This window comes from Rhinichthys klamathensis, unplaced genomic scaffold (genome assembly GCF_029890125.1).
Source record: "Rhinichthys klamathensis goyatoka isolate OS25496 unplaced genomic scaffold, OSU_Roscu_1.1 h1tg000235l_1, whole genome shotgun sequence".
Lineage (NCBI taxonomy): Eukaryota > Metazoa > Chordata > Actinopteri > Cypriniformes > Leuciscidae > Rhinichthys > Rhinichthys klamathensis.
The window spans coordinates 328,855-347,269 of NW_026606758.1; the positions used below are offsets into that span (position 1 = coordinate 328,855).

The 18,415-nt window shown below is 39.0% G+C and overlaps 1 protein-coding gene across 2 annotated transcripts in view; it reads left to right on the forward strand.

Annotated features, from left to right (window-relative positions):
- Window positions 1-289: 289 nt before the first annotated feature.
- The window catches only part of eif3s10 (eukaryotic translation initiation factor 3, subunit 10 (theta)), a 29,532-nt gene continuing 11,406 nt past the window's right edge, over window positions 290-18,415 (forward strand). Inside the window, exons 1-17 of one of the 2 annotated variants that reach the window (XM_056265504.1) lie at window positions 290-457; window positions 1,175-1,365; window positions 1,911-2,047; window positions 2,258-2,421; window positions 2,994-3,193; window positions 3,452-3,660; window positions 3,820-3,991; window positions 5,504-5,608; window positions 7,504-7,602; window positions 7,713-7,829; window positions 8,023-8,208; window positions 8,297-8,644; window positions 8,753-8,857; window positions 9,010-9,123; window positions 9,365-9,487; window positions 9,676-9,829; window positions 10,030-10,211. In XM_056265504.1, the coding sequence (XP_056121479.1) occupies window positions 409-457; window positions 1,175-1,365; window positions 1,911-2,047; window positions 2,258-2,421; window positions 2,994-3,193; window positions 3,452-3,660; window positions 3,820-3,991; window positions 5,504-5,608; window positions 7,504-7,602; window positions 7,713-7,829; window positions 8,023-8,208; window positions 8,297-8,644; window positions 8,753-8,857; window positions 9,010-9,123; window positions 9,365-9,487; window positions 9,676-9,829; window positions 10,030-10,211 (2,655 nt within the window). In that variant the 5' untranslated portion in view covers window positions 290-408. The remainder of the gene's footprint in view (window positions 458-1,174; window positions 1,366-1,910; window positions 2,048-2,257; window positions 2,422-2,993; window positions 3,194-3,451; window positions 3,661-3,819; window positions 3,992-5,503; window positions 5,609-7,503; window positions 7,603-7,712; window positions 7,830-8,022; window positions 8,209-8,296; window positions 8,645-8,752; window positions 8,858-9,009; window positions 9,124-9,364; window positions 9,488-9,675; window positions 9,830-10,029; window positions 10,212-18,415) is intronic. The other variant, XM_056265503.1, reaches the window with a different exon arrangement.

Below are 18,415 nucleotides of genomic sequence, written 5' to 3' on the forward strand. Positions count from 1 at the left end.
TGAATTAGTCATAATGTGTCAAACTGTTCTTTCACATTCTGGAGGAAATTTATTTCCTTTTTTTAATGGTTGAAAATTTTACAGTTCCAAAGTTACACGGGCTTTCGTCAGATTCGTCTTGGGTAACATTTCAGTACTGATGAATTTATTTAGGCCTATATTTAATTAGCATGTTATTGCATCATGTCTGTCATCTGAACTGTAGATGAGCCCGTGGAGGAAGTGTGTGCGCGCGCACACACACACACACACACACATACGGGAACTCTCGTCTTCGTCGCCGGGGTGCAGTTCACGTGCGCTAGTCCTTTCTTGCTTGAGCGGCGAGAAGTCACAGCGCGGATGGGCAGGCAGAGTCAATAAAACAGCCTCGACAACCTGAAAACCGCCTGCTAGCAAGCTATAACAATGCCAGCCTATTTCCAGAGACCGGAGAACGCTCTTAAACGAGCAAACGGTGAGTGAATATTGTAACCTGCCGTCTCTTGGACTGTAGTCGTGAGTTAGCTGTTAGCTCGATATGGCGCGTGCTGGAGTAGCCATGTTTCTCACAGGCTCTGGTGAAGGCCGGATGTCACCGTTACTGGGCCCGTGTGTCACCTATGATGCAGCGTTTCAAATTTCCTGTATTCAATCATATCTACCTCGTCTTAGTGTACTCAAAGAGAGGACTGTATTAGAAATTAAGTGTAAATAATCGGCATACTTTTTAAGAACAGATGGGAGAGCGTTTTTGCGTGTTAGCAAGCTATTCCATTCCGCTAGCTTTTATCTCTGACAACTTTTGGTATCGAAGGATGAAGATAAATGACAATATGCGTGGAAAAAATCCTTACGACTGTAACACTGTAACAGTCTAACGCTTATTCATGAATAAAGAGCAAATACGTTTTCGTTTGGTCATAGTAACAAACAGATTGTGAGTGGAGTGGCACAGCACTGCGCAACCTGCCACCAGCTTGAACGTATATAATGGTTTATTTTCTCGGATATAGTCATATAGTCTTATAGTCAGCTGTAAATGTCATATTTGGGTTGAAGGCTATATTATACATAAATGAAATACTGCTGCAGTCCCAGTGATTCATTCCATTCTGGATGCAGTATATTTCATATTTAAACAAATTCCCAGAGGTTTGCAGGTCATGACAGTCTTTCTGTTTCTCTTTTCCAGAGTTTCTTGAAGTTGGTAAAAAGCAGCCAGCTTTGGATGTACTCTACGATGTCATCAAGAGCAAAAAACATCGAACATGGCAGAAGATACACGAGCCAATTATGCTCAAGTACTTGGAGCTCTGTGTGGACCTTCGCAAGAGCCACTTGGCAAAGGAGGGACTGTATCAGTACAAAAACATCTGTCAACAGGTTTGCACCCCTATTATACAAACAATATATTTTACTTCAGCTGAAAGTTATACATTTTAAAGTCGGAATGAAATTCACCCTATCAATTTTCTAATTGCATGTTAAAGATCTCATTGTGAACAATTCATCTTTGCACATCTTTCATTTTTTTTTAAATGCTTTGACCTCGATCTTCCAGTGAAAACGACAGACTATTCTCTGGTGATGCATATATGACTTCTCCAATCATTTAGTCTGCCTCCTTTAAAAATGCAAATGTTTTTTATTCCTTTTTCAATAATCTGTTACACTTGAATGTAATTCACAATATGGAATAAAAGATCTGTTGCTGCTTCTGTTTCATCGTGACTCTAAACTTTAGTTATTTTTGTCATAGTGCTCTTAGGTTATGTTTATACAATATTTCCAATCATGATGATTTTCAGTGAACTTTTTATTGTAGATTTAGTCTCAAATTTCTGTATAGATGAAAACAGACATGTAAATGATCAATTCCATCCTTCTTGAGGATGAAGTTACTGACTACTACTAATTATATGCTTCAGGTGAATATCAAATCTTTGGAAGATGTGGTCCGCGCTTACCTGAAACTCGCGGAAGAGAAGACCGAGACAGCGAAAGGGGAGTCTCAGCAGATGGTGCTGGACATTGAGGATCTGGACAACATTCAGACCCCAGAAAGGTACAGGAACCTAAAGGCCTAAACAGTTCCTTCCCACTGATGTCTCTATAAAGAATTTGTTGTTGTGTATTTTTACTTTTTTTGTGTAGTTTCAGAATTTCTTAACATCTAGAAATCATGTTAAATTTCAACATGCCGAAAGGACATCTACATTCTAATTCATTTTCATGAGTACAATCAAGTAAAAAAACAAAACCTTTTTACTTTTAGTGTTCTTTTGAGTGCTGTCAGTGGTGAAGACACTCAAGACCGCACTGACAGACTTTTGCTCACGCCTTGGGTCAAGTTCCTGTGGGAGTCGTACCGCCAGTGCCTGGACCTGCTAAGGAATAACTCCAAAGTTGAGCGCCTTTACCATGACATTGCTCAGCAAGGTCAGTGTACACTTCATATTATACAAAAACATATGTTTCTGGGAGTTTGAGCATATGGTACGGATAAGGGTTCATCATCTGTTGAGTTAGGGAATGTCGTTGCTTCCTATGGATGTAATTCAGGTTACTGTGGATAAATACATACACTACCATCCAAAATGGGATCGGCAAGATTATTTTAATGTTTCTGAAAGAAGTCTTTTATTCTCACCAAGGCTGCATTTATTTGATCAAGAATGCAGTAAGAACATTAATATTGAGAAATAGATTATTAACTATTAATCAAATATATTTTAAAGTAATGTATTCCTGTGATGTGACTCAGTGTCTAATATGCTGATTTGGTGCTCAAGAATTTTTTTTATGAATGCTTAAAAGGAGTTGTGCTGCTAAATATTTTTGTGGAAACGATGCATCTTTTTAAATTAAGATTCTTTGATGAATAAAAAGAACAGCATTTATTTAATATATAAAATTTTTTTAACATCATGAATGTCTTAACTGTCATTTTCAAAATTTACGTTTTGTTTGTACACTAATTTATAAAAAAATTTATAATTTTTCTCCCATAGCATTTAAGTTTTGCCTGCAGTACACCCGTAAAGCAGAGTTCCGTAAGCTGTGTGACAACCTGCGAATGCACCTGGGACAGATCCAACGTCATCACAACCAGAGCACCGCCATCAACCTGAACAACCCCGAGAGCCAGTCCATGCACCTTGAGACACGTCTGGTCCAGCTGGACAGCGCTATTAGCATGGAGCTGTGGCAGGTCTCTGTGCTCTATTGTAGGCACAAATGTTTCATAGAAATGTTAAATTCATAGAAATGTTGAATCTGATACATTCTAATATATTTAGTTGCATATAATTTCCATTTATACTGCTCCTTTAAACCTTTTATTTTTTTCAGTGCAAAGGAGAGATTACAGAAAAAGAAATAAAATACCAAAGAAATTTTGTTTTTGCTTGTTATATGTTGCACAAGCTTTGACTTGATGACTGATCACACTGGTTGCATTCAAACATAGGAAGCGTTCAAAGCAGTTGAAGACATCCATGGATTATTCGCCCTCTCAAAGAAGCCCCCTAAACCTCAGCTTATGGCCAACTACTACAACAAGGTGTCCACTGTATTCTGGAAGTCTGGCAATGCCTTATTCCATGCCTGTACCCTACACAGACTCTATCACCTCTCCCGAGAAATGCGCAAGAATCTCACCCAAGAAGAGATGCAGAGGTTAGCATCAAATAGGAGTGATTTTCAGCTTGAAGAAGAAATTGGATTAAATGCTTTGTTGAATTATTTTTCTGTCATTTTACTGTAGGGTAGTTTTCTCTTGTTCATTAAAACTTGAAAGTTTTTAATTGCTCTGTATATTGTACTCATTTCCCTCAGAATGTCCACTCGTGTGCTCTTGGCCACTCTGTCTATTCCCATCACCCCTGAGCGCACTGATATCGCACGTCTGTTGGACATGGATGGCATCATTGTGGAGAAACACCGCAGACTGGCTACTCTACTTGGCCTACAGTCTCCACCCACCCGTCAGAGTCTCATCAATGACATGGTAATAGCCCGTCTTAGGGCTGTGTTGAAAAAATCAATTCGCCAATTCTGAATCGTTTTTCATATTAATTTCTAAAGATCGATCCGTAACTCAGAGGATCGATTTAATAATAGCCTTACATTTTCGTCGGTGAACTTTAACTTGCCGCGACTGGAGATCCCTGTATGCGCATTGAAAGGCTTTCACTCAGCGCGCACATTGTTACGACAACGGGCTTTGAGTTAGTCATTAAACCGTTCATTCAACGAACACGTTCAAAAAAGCGGATTCATTAAAAGAGATGTAATGAAACAAGGTGTTAATTATTTTTAACTTTGAGTTCCACTTTTCAAGGCTCAGCTGAGCAGCAATGCGTCGCATGGGTAACGCTGAAGCTGATGCTTCACTCATTAGAGACCAATATGGCATTGATTCAATGCGTGACTCGCTGATTTTATTTCCTCGCGCTGTGGAATGCTGACCAGCGCTGCTGCTGACGCGCATTTATGGTAAATACCCGTGACGTGAACGCTAAAAGGATGATACGACAAATATTTCGCTTTCCTTTGACACGGCAACCTTTTTCACGAATACATATGACTTCAAAGACAGACGCAGGTAATCGCACGCGCTCTGCCGATCCCTCTCATTCACTGTCTGTGCGAAGCCTCTGTAGGCTACACATCACCACGATAAACAGTCTTGTTTGTTATCATTATGAACTTGTTTAACATTCAATACACATGCATGAAGTTCAAAACAAGAAGGGTATAGCCTTATAACAAAAAAACGTGAATATCACGGTTGCTGCGGTTACTTGCAATCCTCTGTGGTTGACTTGTCAGTAGCGCGGTACTACAAGATTGCGGTAATCGCGACAGCCCTAGTACTGCTGCTGATCATATACCTCTGCGTCCTCTGTCGTCTACACCAGTGCAAGTTTGTGAAAGCAGTTGTATCAACACTCTGGAAGGGGGATTGTTCTTTACAACCATCAATACTCCATTAATTTGCAGTTGAATGTCTATAATAATAGTATCAATATGTTGCATAACTACAGTCCTGTAATTCAGGTAACAGCTGAAAAAAGTCTTTTTTCAAAAACACTTATCTAAATCTCGAAGATCGAATCGAATAATAATCGATTCAAGATCTTGAGAATCGGAATCGAATCGATTCTTGAAATTTGAATCGAAACCCAGCCCAAGCCTGTCTATTGTCATACCTCAAAGGGATGGTTCACCCAAAAATATTTTTTTTTTTGTCATTTTCTCACCCTCATGTCACTCCAAACAATAACATCATAACATTTTGTTTATTTTTTTAAACACAAATTAAAATATTTGTAATCATATTTTTTTAACCAAAACTCTCAAGTTGAGTAAATGATGGCACAATTTTTATTTTTGGGTGAACTATCCCTTAAACGTTGTGGTTTCTTGATATTTGGTAGATCATGTGTGACAGTGTTGTTAAAAAAGATTTCAAATATTGCAAATTATACACTCTTTGTGGGTATTATTCTTGTCATAGGTGAGGTTCAACCTGCTTCAGTATATTGTCCCTGAAGTCAAAGAGCTCTACAACTGGTTGGAGATGGACTTCCACCCTCTTAAACTTTGTGGAAGAGTGACTAAGGTGAGTAGCACCTTAATGCATATTTGCTTTTGTGCCTTTAATTAAAGTAATGTGTTAGCTAGATTACATTTATATTGTGTGATTAAGTCTATTTTGGTTGTTTTTGTTTTTTTGATGATCTAAGAATTTACATTTCCAGAATAATGTTAACATGCATCCTTAAACCGATTTGGCTTATCACGATTATGAAATAGCAAAGGCTGCAAATTATTTATGCACAGTTTGTCATTGATGTACGGCTCTGTAAACTCTGCTCCATCTGAAAGCACTGAGTTTGATCACTTATACCGTGCAAAAAGCAACACGCGTCAAACACGAGAAGCATTTATAAACCTCATGTCCAACAAAAGACAACTTTTAATAACATGCTTTTTAGGGGTGTAACGATACACAAACCTGACGGTTCGGTTCGTCCCACGGTTTTGAGGTCTCGGTTCGGTTCGGTTCGGTTCTTTTCGGTGGGGTGGGGGGGTTTAGAAAGCTAAAATTGCTTTTATTTTTTATTAAACAGTGCTTTAATGAACAAATTGAGTCCTTGTCTTTAAATTAATTCAATTACAAGTAAACGTTTCTCGAAGGATAACAAAATTATCTGCTAATGCTGTAAACTACAGCCCTTACTTGCACATTACTATAACATTAAAGCTTAACAACAGAGCCTAGACTTTTAGTCTAAATGATATAATAATAATCAACACTCAAATAACAAATTGTATGAAAACATGTAAACTGCACATAAGGTAATTTTTGCATTAACATGTTTTTACTCTAATTTGTTATTGTTATATAATAATTTACACAGTTGCTGTTATTTTCATGACAACTATTTTAAACAAACATCATAAACAGGTTAAGTAAAATATAATATATAGGCTAATATATAGCATTTATTTAGTGAAAGAGTTAGCAAACCAGCAAGCTGTGGACACTGAATGACTTGCCTGAGGTAAATATAAAGCTATGTGAAAAACTAAGCGTTTTATTGACGTATTTCCGCTGTTGAAACACTGATTGAGTGTTTACACGAGTTATGATGCCTTTCAGTAAGTATACTGTATCTTTCAACATACCTTCGGGTGTCCATTCATGTTTATTCTGTAACTGAGGAAGAGATGATCGCGCTCTGCGCTGCCGCATGCATACAGTGACATCTGTCACGCCACATCTAAGAGCGCCAAAACGGCATTTATTGTTTGCATTTCGTGATCAAATAGACATAATTTGAAAGATTACACCTTGCTTATTATCAAAAGTAACAAAACACTGAGCTTATTGCGATTATATGTGGTTAATGGTGGTTAGGCAACAGCCCTGTATTCGTTGTGTACACATAACACATGAGGTGCAATGAGCCGGGGCTGGGCGGGGCAGCAGGGGGCGGGGCGTGTTCGGTTCGCCATGAGAGTATTGCGATACGTATCGTGAGTGGTGTATCGCGGTTTTTCGGTTCGGTTCAAATATCGTTACACCCCTAATGCTTTTACTCCAAACTCACTTCATAACGATAGTTGAGCATCCTTCTGTGAGATGATGCCCATAGGTATTTCCTGTAATGACGTGTGTTGTACTTCTACGGCTGGCATATTTGGTGTGTCTGCGTGAGAGAGCCCTCTGGCGTTCAGATGGAGCAGCATTTACTACCGATCATCCGTGCTGCACTGACAAACTGCAGCCTATCAAATCGTGTATGGTTTCATTGTGATTAATCGTGCAGCCCTAATTAAAACTAATAAGTGACACATTTTCATAAACTTAATTGTAGTTAAGAGGAAGAGTGATGCCCTTGTAAGACCATTTTGACACAGCAGTCTTCAATGTTGTAGTGTTCTTGAAATCAATGCACATTAAAGACATAATGTTCATGTAGTGTTTGTGTTCTTGCTGCTGATGCTTAGGTATTGAACTGGGTGAGGGATCAAGCTGAGAAGGAATCAGACCTGCAGCATTATGTTCCTCACTTGCAGAACAACACCATCCTTAGACTGCTACAGCAGGTTGGTGTGATTTATCTACCCCCAGACCTCAAATATCTACTTGAGGAATCATTGCATGCATTGGTCTTCTGCAAATCTTTAGTCTTGTCGTCTGTGTTTTAATGTATCAGGTGGCTCAGATCTACCAAAGCATTGAGTTCAGCAGGTTAGCCTCTCTGGTACCATTTGTTGATGCTTTCCAACTGGAGCGTTCCATTGTAGATGCAGCACGGCACTGTGACCTGCAGGTACAGTACATAAAGTTTTAGTCATCAAACAGTAATATCTGGCTTTCTTTTGTCTTTACATTTCTTAACAAGCATGTGAATATCTTTCACACTCAGCTTTTAATGCAAGAATATTAGTATAGGTGTTTAAATGTTAGAGGAGAATCTCCAAAATGTTGTAGTAACTTTCACTTTGTATTTATTAAACCTAAAGGTGCGCATTGATCATTCATCTCGCACTCTGAGTTTTGGCTCCGATCTGAACTACTCTACTAAAGAGGATTCTCCAGTAGGTCCATTCCTACAGAACATGCCCTCTGAACAGATACGAAATCAGCTCACTGCCATGTCATCCTCCTTGGCTAAAGCCATTGATGTCATCAAACCTGCCTCCATACTGGTAAGATAACCGTTAATTATCACAGAATATCTACCTGCTGGTCAGTTTCAGTTTTCAGTTTGATGATCAACTCCACCTTTTCCCCCAGCAAGAACATGAGGAACAGAGTCAACTGGCCATCACAGCCTACCTGAAGAATGCACGCAAAGAGCATCAGCGCATCCTCGCTCGACGACAAACAATTGAGGAACGCAAGGAGCGTCTGGAGAGCCTCAACATCCAGAGGGAGAAAGAGGAGCTGGAGCAGCGGGAGGCAGAGCTTCAGAAGGTGCGCAAAGCCGAGGAGGACCGTCTTAAACTGGAGGCCAAAGAGCGAGAGAAGGAGCGCATCATGCAAGAACATGAGCAGATCAAAAAGAAGACAGTGCGTGAGCGACTGGAGCAGATCAAGAAGACCGAGCTTGGAGCCAAGGCCTTCAAAGATATTGATATTGAGGTAATGAGTTTGTTAGGGAAGTGGCCATTGAGCCCAGAACAAACCAGAAAGTTTTATTGGCAAAATACCCTGGAAATTAAATAGTTATTTAAAAATTTTCTGTTGTAGGATCTGGAGGAGCTGGACCCTGACTTCATCATGGCCAAACAGGTTGAACAACTAGAAAAGGAGAAGAAAGAGCTTCAAGAGCGTCTGAAAAACCAGGAAAAGAAGGTACAGTTTCTTTACCCATTCATTAAGTCCTTTATTGCAAATAACTATGTTGGTAATTGTTTAAAATGTCAAAGAATTAGAGTTAATTCTGTGTAGGTGAGTAGATTACTGCCGAATATTACAGTGGTGTGGTGATATTATGCATATTCCAGATCGACTACTTTGAGAGGGCCAAGCGCCTTGAGGAGATTCCTCTGATCAAGAAAGCCTACGAGGAGCAGCGCATCAAAGACATGGAGTTATGGGAGCTGCAGGAGGAAGAGAGGGTAATAATCGCATACTGCTTTTTACACTTGAATATGATTTACCTTGCCCTCTCGTCAGTGTCTCAAATTCCCCGCTTACTGGAACATACTTTCACTTTAACTGTAATTTGAAGTATTTCTTAAGGCCCTACTTTTGTCATTGTCTGGTTTTAGTTTGATTCAGATATTATTAGCATCTATTATTATTATTATTATTTAGTGTAATTGAAGCTAAAGGTTGTTGTGCTCATCTGTTGCTCAGATAAGCAATATGAAGATGGAGCGTGAGAAGGCACTAGAACACAAACAGAGAATGTCCAGGATGATGGAAGACAAGGAGAACTTTCTGTCCAAAATTAAAGAAGCTCGAAGCTTCATCTATGAGGTAATTTTTTTTTTCATTTAAATCTCATTTATTCAGATAATGTTTTACAGATTATGTATTTGCTCTCAATGACTAGTACGGACAATGTCCAAAATGTATTAGATGAAAAGGTTTAGTTGCAGCATAAAGTTGTTGACGTTCAGGATATTGACACTTGGCTAAGCTTTGAGCAATTCTCATGTACCCAGGAAAAACTCAAGCATTTCCAAGAACGTATGGTTGAGGAGAGGAAGAAGCGTCTTGAGGAGCGAAAGAAGCAGCGCAAGGAGGACAGGCGAAATGCCTTCTATCTCCAGAAAGAGGAGGACGCTCAGAGAATCCACGAGGAACAGCTCAAAAAAGGTTCTTATCTGCCGTTCATCAACCTTCAGTTAACAATGATTCATTATAATTTAATGAAAAGTCTCTTTGCGGGTTCTTTTGTTTAATTTGCAAAAAATTATGGCTTCATAAAAAACATATCTTTGATGTCATGTTATGCATAAACTGTTTTTGCCACATGTGCTTGCTTTTGAATTGGTCTTTGATTTTGTGTGTTTTAGAGCGGGAAGAGCGGGAACGCTTGGAACAGGAGCAAAGAGAGGAGGAAGAACGCGAATACCAGGAGCGTCTGCGTAAGCTGGAGGAACAGGAAAGAAAGCAGCGTGCCCGACAACAGGAAATTGAGGAGCGTGAACGTCGTAAAGAGGAGGAGAGGAGGGCACCAGAAGAAAAACCCACCAAGGTAACTCATGTGAACCCTGCTTAAAATTTGCTTGTACGCCAGACACTACTAGGGCTGACACAATTCCTTGATTAAATTTGAGTGCTTGATTTATTTTAAAGAAAAGTCTTGATTTGCATTTTACGTGTCTATGAAAGGGCAGAATCCGTGAACTGCATTGTTAGACTATAGCATTGGGCTGGGCGATAAACTATATAATTGAGATCGCGATTCAAATTTACGTTGATGATAAGCTCTGGACATTTTTACTTGATATGATTAATCTAACAGCCTATCAAGACAGCAGAAATAAACTTTGTTGTGATTACACGCAATACAGGGAGCTTTGACCTCGCCACTAACGTGCTGCTTTAGCAAGGTTCCGTGAAAAAGTTATCAGCTTTTATTTTCCTTTTACGCCCCGAAGAAGATATTACGGGTCAGGGTTTCCGTTGTCCGGTAATTACCGGACATTGCCCGGGAAAAAAATGAAATGTCCGACAAAATTAAATCTCTCCGGTCAAATTGTCCGATTAAAATGGCCTAATAATCCCACCCCCTTAACACAATCGGAATTTGAGAATAAGCCTAAAATGTATAAAGCAAAAATACACCGACCGATCAGAAGGATTATTTGCCATTTTACAAGCATTGAGTCTGCAGACACCGCTCCTTATCGATGCCGTAAGCCTGCGACGTGATGCGCTCGCTGTCATGACAGCGCTCCGTGGCTATGGAGGATTGCATTTCTCCACAGCCCGCGAATGGAGGTCCTCATATGTGATTTTAACGAAATGTATCCAGTTCGGATGCTCATTTCGGTTAATTTTCCCGACCGACAACCACCGCTCGTTAATCGATTATTAACCGTTAACTGATAAGATTATAATATTGAATTGGCATTAAATAAGAATAAAATTAACGCGCAGGCCTATCTGTGACCCGTTAAAACTACAAACATTTTTATTTATTTATCAAAGGGTTTATTTTAACGTGCAAAGTGCAAACAGCAGCATACAGAACAGATCAACAACAGAACCTGGATTGAGATCAAATTTTCACACACCTGCAGCATTTCTAACAATGACAACAGAGAAAAACAGGATAAAATAGTAGGCTACAAATAAAAAATATAAAATTGGCCAACACTAAATATATTATTTTTCCCGTTAGACTAAGATTTTTCGTTAAATAAAAATAGCAGCCCTACCTCAGTCCTCACCGAGATGTTTTTATCTCGATGCGGCGCGGACACGGTTGGAAAAAACGAGCGCGTCGCTTCCATTATGAGCGCGCATACATGCGCGCCTACATTTGAAATGACGAACTTGAGCGCGCAAAAGACGCGATATGTGAAGTAATTTTTTAGGTTACATAGCCTGCTTCCAGTTTTCCTCAACTTGACTAATTAAGGGGCAATATTTGACCGGCATATCATCAAAATGTCCGTAAAACGAAAACTCTGTAAAACCATTTTTTTCTAGCGTAAACTCTGTTACGGGTTCATCAAGTTCGTTGAAATTATCGATCACTTTTAGTCAGTTTTGACAAAACTCCTCTCAGCTATCTCATCTTTTCGAAGTGACTAACAGCCTTTTCACCTGACCTGAATACTGCGTGGAGTGTGTGCTGATTCGATAAAACGGACTTATTAGGTTGTGTTAGGAGTGCTTCGGTTTCTGCTGTAAAACATGAACTCGCGATGCCTTGACAGTGGACAATACCGGCTTTTGTGACAAAACGTGTTTAAGGTTCAGTCAATCTTGACAGGCGTCTATTTCAGCTGAGAAAATTAACGTTATAAAGACACACCGGCAGACAGTATGGTGAGTAATAGGCCTGTCACGATAACGAATTTTGCTGGATGATAAATTGTCCAAGAAATTATTGCGATAAACAATAATATTGTCGTCCTGAGACCATTTACATCTAAAATAATGATAATGGCATAATAATGCAGGTACACCTTTTCCAAGATCAATAAACTTTTATTTCTAAAGACTATTTAACTCTTTAGGCGCCAAGGTTTTTTAGAAAAAATGCTGGATTTTGACATCAAAATTTCAAAACCTTGTGGCTTGAAAGGGCTTAAAGATAGAGATCTACTCAGGGTTCCCGCGGATCCTTAAAAAGTCTTAAAAAGTCTTAAATTAGATTTTTAAAATTTAAGACCATAAAAAGTCTTAAGTCTTATTTTTACTTATGAAAGGTCTTAAATTTTAGATGACACTTTGACTTAGACATATATAAAAGCTTTCCAAATTAAAACTATCTAATTAGCGTACGTATTTTTATTTATTTATTATTCTATCTTTGTGGATTTGCTAGTTCACGTGACATTTCGCGTCACTCGCGAGTCGCGGCAGCATAACTGTCTCCTGCACGCGAGAGGAGAGAAAGAGAAGAAAGGTCGTAAATGTCAGTTCAGTTGTAAGTTCATTCTTTATGTGCGTATGGTTTTAACTTTAACTGTTATGTCCCCAAATTAGTTTTTGTCTTATTTTTATATCATATTATGTTCTTATATTAGAATATCACATCAGAAAGAGTGCCGTTGTCCCGTGCACGATTCCAAGTGTGATATTTATGTTATACAACTGTTAAAGGAGTCATAATGTAGTATTAACTTTGAAACCCACGCTCTATTATAGTCATTTCATGCCCTTCTAAAAAAGAAAAATTGGAAAAAAATAAACAGAGAGCTCGTTTGACCCTTATTTCTGAATGCATTATTGTCTCGCGAGATCTGATGCGAGGTTTTGGCTGTCATGGACGGTCATTTTAATAATGCAAATGAGGGGCGCGTTGATTGGTGGCAGGAAGGAGGGGGCTTGACACCGCAGGTAACTTCAGCATATCATTCCAAAAAGAGATCATGGAGCAAGTTGTTAATGAACCCGATAGGGGTGGGGGAAAAAATCGATTCTTAGATGCATCGCGATGCGGATGTGGACGATTCTGAATCGATTCACAATTGTCAAAAATCGATTTTCAAAAAAAAATAAAAAAATTATATATATATTTATAATAACGTAATATTGACGGAACGCGAAAGACGGAACTCTGAAGCGCGGAAGTGCAGTGGCCGGACCGTCTGTGGCGTGCACATAACAGACGCGGACGCGATGGCTGAGCGCCAAATCCAAACACCCTCCTCGTTAAAAGCTGACGTGTGGAAATATTTTGGCTTCTGAAGTTGAAGGGGGAAAGGAGCTGGACAAGAGCCACACTAGTTGTAAGCTTTGTAGAGTAAAACTAAAATATTTCGGAAACAAGACACATATGAGAAGCCATATGACACGTTTCCAGCCAGAGGAGGAAAAACACTCGGCTGTAACGTTACCGGTCGTTGTTATATTATTAATTTACTACAAATATGCTGCTGCTAGTTCAGACACGCATGTATTTTCCTGTTGGTTCTTTGCAATGTTAATAAAATATATTGTACGTTAATTCTTTATGGGTCATTACTTTGTACTTTTAAAGCAAAGTAGCCTATTTATAGTCACACACACACAAAAAAAAGATTCTGATAATCGATTTAGCATCGAATCGCAGCCCTCTGAATCGTAATCGAATCGAATCGTGAGGTGCCTAGAGATTCCCACCCCTAGAACCCGACCTGGCCGCGACCTACGGGATTCAACCGTATATGTTTGAGCCAGACTCTGAACCAGAGCTGGAAACGGAAGAGGAACAACAGTCAATTGAAGGACGTCTACATCAACATGTCTCTGAATGGTAAAGACAATTTTTTTGACTGAGACATATACATTAACATCAGTAACGAGCTAAAACGTTTTTTTGCTATTTTCTCCCAAATAAGTTTAGCTTTAATTTAATGTAGATTACATTAACGGAGATGTAGTCTACTTTATTTTCAGCTTACAGTGGTTATAGAGATTAACGTTTGCCAAAATGTGTTTTTGCCTTTTTTGACGTTGTGGTTTTTTAGATATTTAATAATTTTCATCTGCAGACATGTAACGTTATGTTTTTCTTTGTTTATTAATTCTTGACTGTTTTTTAAATGTATCTAATATCTATCCTTATCTATTATATAAAAAAATCAATACAATGATATGTTGTCATTGTTATGTTGTATACGATTATATTAAATAATAGCTGTATCATTTTCTAGTCTGTTTAAAGTGGAAAGATGTGGCTAGCATTCGTAGAGTCCATTCCCCGTGTTTACATCACATACATTAACCGCATTAGTTAGCTGCTATTTACACAAAATATAGTAATAAAAACACAGTCTTACCGTTTCAAATTCAGGCAAGTCCCTGATTGTTGGAATGCCACCTTTTTCCAAACGTAGCTTTGATGCCAACTTCGCGTGATATTGCCCCAAATTTGTAAAAGATTCTTTTGTGAAATGTTTAGCGCAGACACCTAACGTTGAGCAAGTTGAGATGGTTGTTGGAACAGCGTCATTGAAAATAAATTTCATCCACTTGTCCCTTGTAGTTTGGTCAGTTTTGGGTAAAGAAAAAACATTAGAATGTGGATTATGACAGTCAACCACAGAGCAACTCACGTGTGCACTACGTTTCTGCATCTTTCTTGACTGAATATGATGGGGAGAGGGGCAGGGCGGGCCTCCTCTGCGGTGTCCATATATGGTATATCCGGCCCCGTCTTGACGTCAAGTCGGGGGAGAAATTGAAATCTCGTATTTGAGTGCGCGTGCACGTTGGCTAGTTTAAGAACCCTGGGGTAAACAAACGCTTCACTTTTGAATATCGGCATCCCGGCCAATGTATAATCGTTAGTCAATCATAACATACATTGATTCTCATGGAAAAGTGAAAATTGCACATTATGACTCCTTTAAATTAACAATAAGTTAACATTGAAACTACTTTTTAGACACAATATTGTTAATATTGTTTGTTTTCCCTTTATTTCGCCGACTATGATTTCAAAATGAAACCGTAGCAGAGTCTCAATGCAACCGACAGCGATGATTTCTTGACTGAAATCCGCGTTTTGAACGAATCACTTGCTTCTTTCCCGAATGAATCAGCCGTTTGAACGAATCGGTTGAATGAATGACTCCCTCAACTCACTTATTAAGACTGATTTGCCGCTGCGGTTTCATATTTAAAGTACCCTTTAAATAAAATGTTAAAATTAGAAATCATTTCATATTTAAATATTGAATATTGATTTAAAAATATATATCTCATAGCTTTATTTATGCAGTTGTAAATGGAGTGTAAATATATTAATGCCACTTCTGATGCAGCTTCTGTCACCTCTGCACTGCAAAGATGGATTTTGATTGAATGATTTAATTTGACTGGTAACAGTGGTACTGTATGATTATTATATAATTAAGTATTATTGTATAATTACTGTATAATTTAATTTGAATGATAGTATTTGACATTAAAGGTGATGCATAACTCTAAATAAGTTTAGAAAAAATGTCCATATATAGGTGAAAATGCCCCTGAAAAAATCAATTTAAGGTGGCAAATATTGCCCCTTAATCAAAATATTAATTTCTGTCACTGCTGTGAACCGACCACTGCATAGAATATGAAAAATATGAATACCTTCGTGAGTCAGCTGTCAACAACAGACCTAAACCAGCCATGGCACCAGCACAAAAACACAATCAGTAAAATATCATCTAGTTATTATCAACAAAACGTTGAAAATATCAAGATATATTTGTCAATACTGCACAGCCGTAATGTACGGTATTAATTTTGATTTCTTAAGGTCTTAAAAAGGTCTTAAAAAGCCTTAAATTTGACTTTCAAAAGTGTGCAGGAACCCTGCTACTGTAAATTAGAAAAATGTTGGGGATGACTGAAAGTTTATTTGGGGTGTAAATATACTCATCTAATTTGCATATTATGACTTCACCAGGGGGCGGCCCTCTTGGATTTCATAATATTCAGGAAATAGTAGATATTGAACTGATGTTTGAACTTATTTGCATGTTTTATTTTTTTTATCCTCATTCCAAATGATGAGAAAAGAGGAAACCAACAATAACAGGAGGAAGTACTAAATTATTACTATACTATATAGTAGTAAAACACATGTGAACAGTAGTCTAATTTTTGATCAGTTCATCAGTAATATTCAGGAAATAGTAGATATTGAATTGATGTTGGAATTTATTTACATGCTTTTTTTTTTCTTTTCTTTTTTTATCCTCATTCCAAATGATCGGAAAAGAGGAAACCAACAATAAAATAGGGGAAAGTACTAAATTATGACTATATTACAATACTTTAGTAGTAAAACACATGTGAGCAGTAACCTAATTTTTGATCAGTTCATCAGTAATATTCAGGAAAAGACCACGTCCACCCCTGCCACCCCCATCCCCGTTGGGCAAATGGTCAAAATGATCTGTTTGTGCTTCGTGAACACTCTCGCCTTGCACGGCGGCACCATTGCACGGCAAAGTCTAATGGTCTAATGTACCGGGAGAAGCGCGCGCGGCAAAGATGTACTGAGAGAAGCGCGCGTGGCACCATTGCGCGTCAAAGATGTACCGACAGAAGCGCTCGCGGCACCATTGCGCGTCAAAGATGTACCGACAGAAGCGCTCGCGGCACCATTGCGCGTCAAAGATGTACCGAGAGAGGCGCGGGCGGCACCATTGCACGGCAAAGATGTACCGGGAGAAGCGCGATCATTAGACGGCCGATCGTCATTTACAAAAGGCAAATATTCCCCTTCAGAGTCAGAATCGGCGAATAACATTTGCAACACATCCTCACGGACGTCACGGTACAAGTTTTTATTAGCCATTTGATGATTTTCTCTCACAAATCTCACAATTTACTCAGACGCTCTGAACTGAACTGCTTCTGCATCAATGACACGATCGCTCACTTGCTCTGCTGTTTCCTCCAACACTTTGAATAGGAACATGACGTCATTTTGATCTTGAATAGAAGTTTTACATGTCTGCCATCTAGTGGTAGGGAATACAATTTAGATATTACACCATATTAGGATCTACAGCCTGTTTTATTAAGTATGACGTCTTGTCGCAATTTTGCGACTTTGGCGCTTAAAGGGTTAACACTGAAAATTAAATCATTAACACACAAACTACTGTTAATTTACCACAAAAGCAAGCAGGCTACTGCATGCATGGTCTGGCATGACTGAATGCGCGCAAAGTGCGCTCCCTTAATAATTCCTAAAAAGCTGACAGTTCATCGCGATTTCACACATCTCCATTATTATCAATGAGGATGACTGCACAATGAATCTTTCATAATATCCACACTAGTGTTGTCAAAATATTCGGTACTTCGGTACCAAGTCGGTACTAAAAAAATGTAAACGTCACGGTACCAAGTCCCGGTGGTACCGAGTACCCAGTCAAACCCGGTTCTGGATGCGCATGCACGAAGGGCGTGAAGTTGCATCCTCTTCATGAAAGCGCTGAGACATAGCGACCGGCGGTGCTGCTGATGTGGTGTCTGTGTATATTAACCCTCTAGGCGCCACGGTCGAGTTTACTCGACAAGATGAGGCACTGAATAAAACGGCCGATTTTGTCAAATTGGGTGTCAAATTTCGTTCGACCTCCCCTCCACTGGATGGCAGACATGTCATACTTCATCCCCGAATCAAAAAAACGTCATGTTTCTATACAAAATGTTCGAGTTAGAGTGCATTGAATCAGTGAGATCAAAAGCGGAGCTAGTGTGCGAGTGAGCCATGTTATCAGATCCTCTCCGCAATCGCGGCGACAGTATTGTGGTGGAGACTTTGTCTAATGCCACTGGGTATGTTAGACGAGGTCGAAGTATTCATAGGACAGTTAGGAGACAACGTGGAGGCAGGGTGAGGAGTCGCAATGACAATGACAGTAGTCCGAGCTGTGCACACTCGGCGCGCGAGGCAGATCTGGCCGCGCTGCTCATCATCTCACTCATGATCTGTTTGAGTGAGCGTTTGAACTAAACAGGTCTTGTCTACTTGTGTTTGTATGTCATATGAATAATATATATGTGCCCCATACATGGAATCAGAGTGTCTACTGTATTTAGTAAATGGAAAATCTCTACAGCAAAAGGCAACCACTACATGCATTCGGTTTGTTTCTACCTTTTATTAGTAATAATTTACACAGTTTGTTTACTACTTACTATATACCTGAGCATTCAGTATTGTGCAATATAACATACAGAAGGTGATGGACATTTTGGGGGGAAAGAAGTGCTGCATTTTATCAT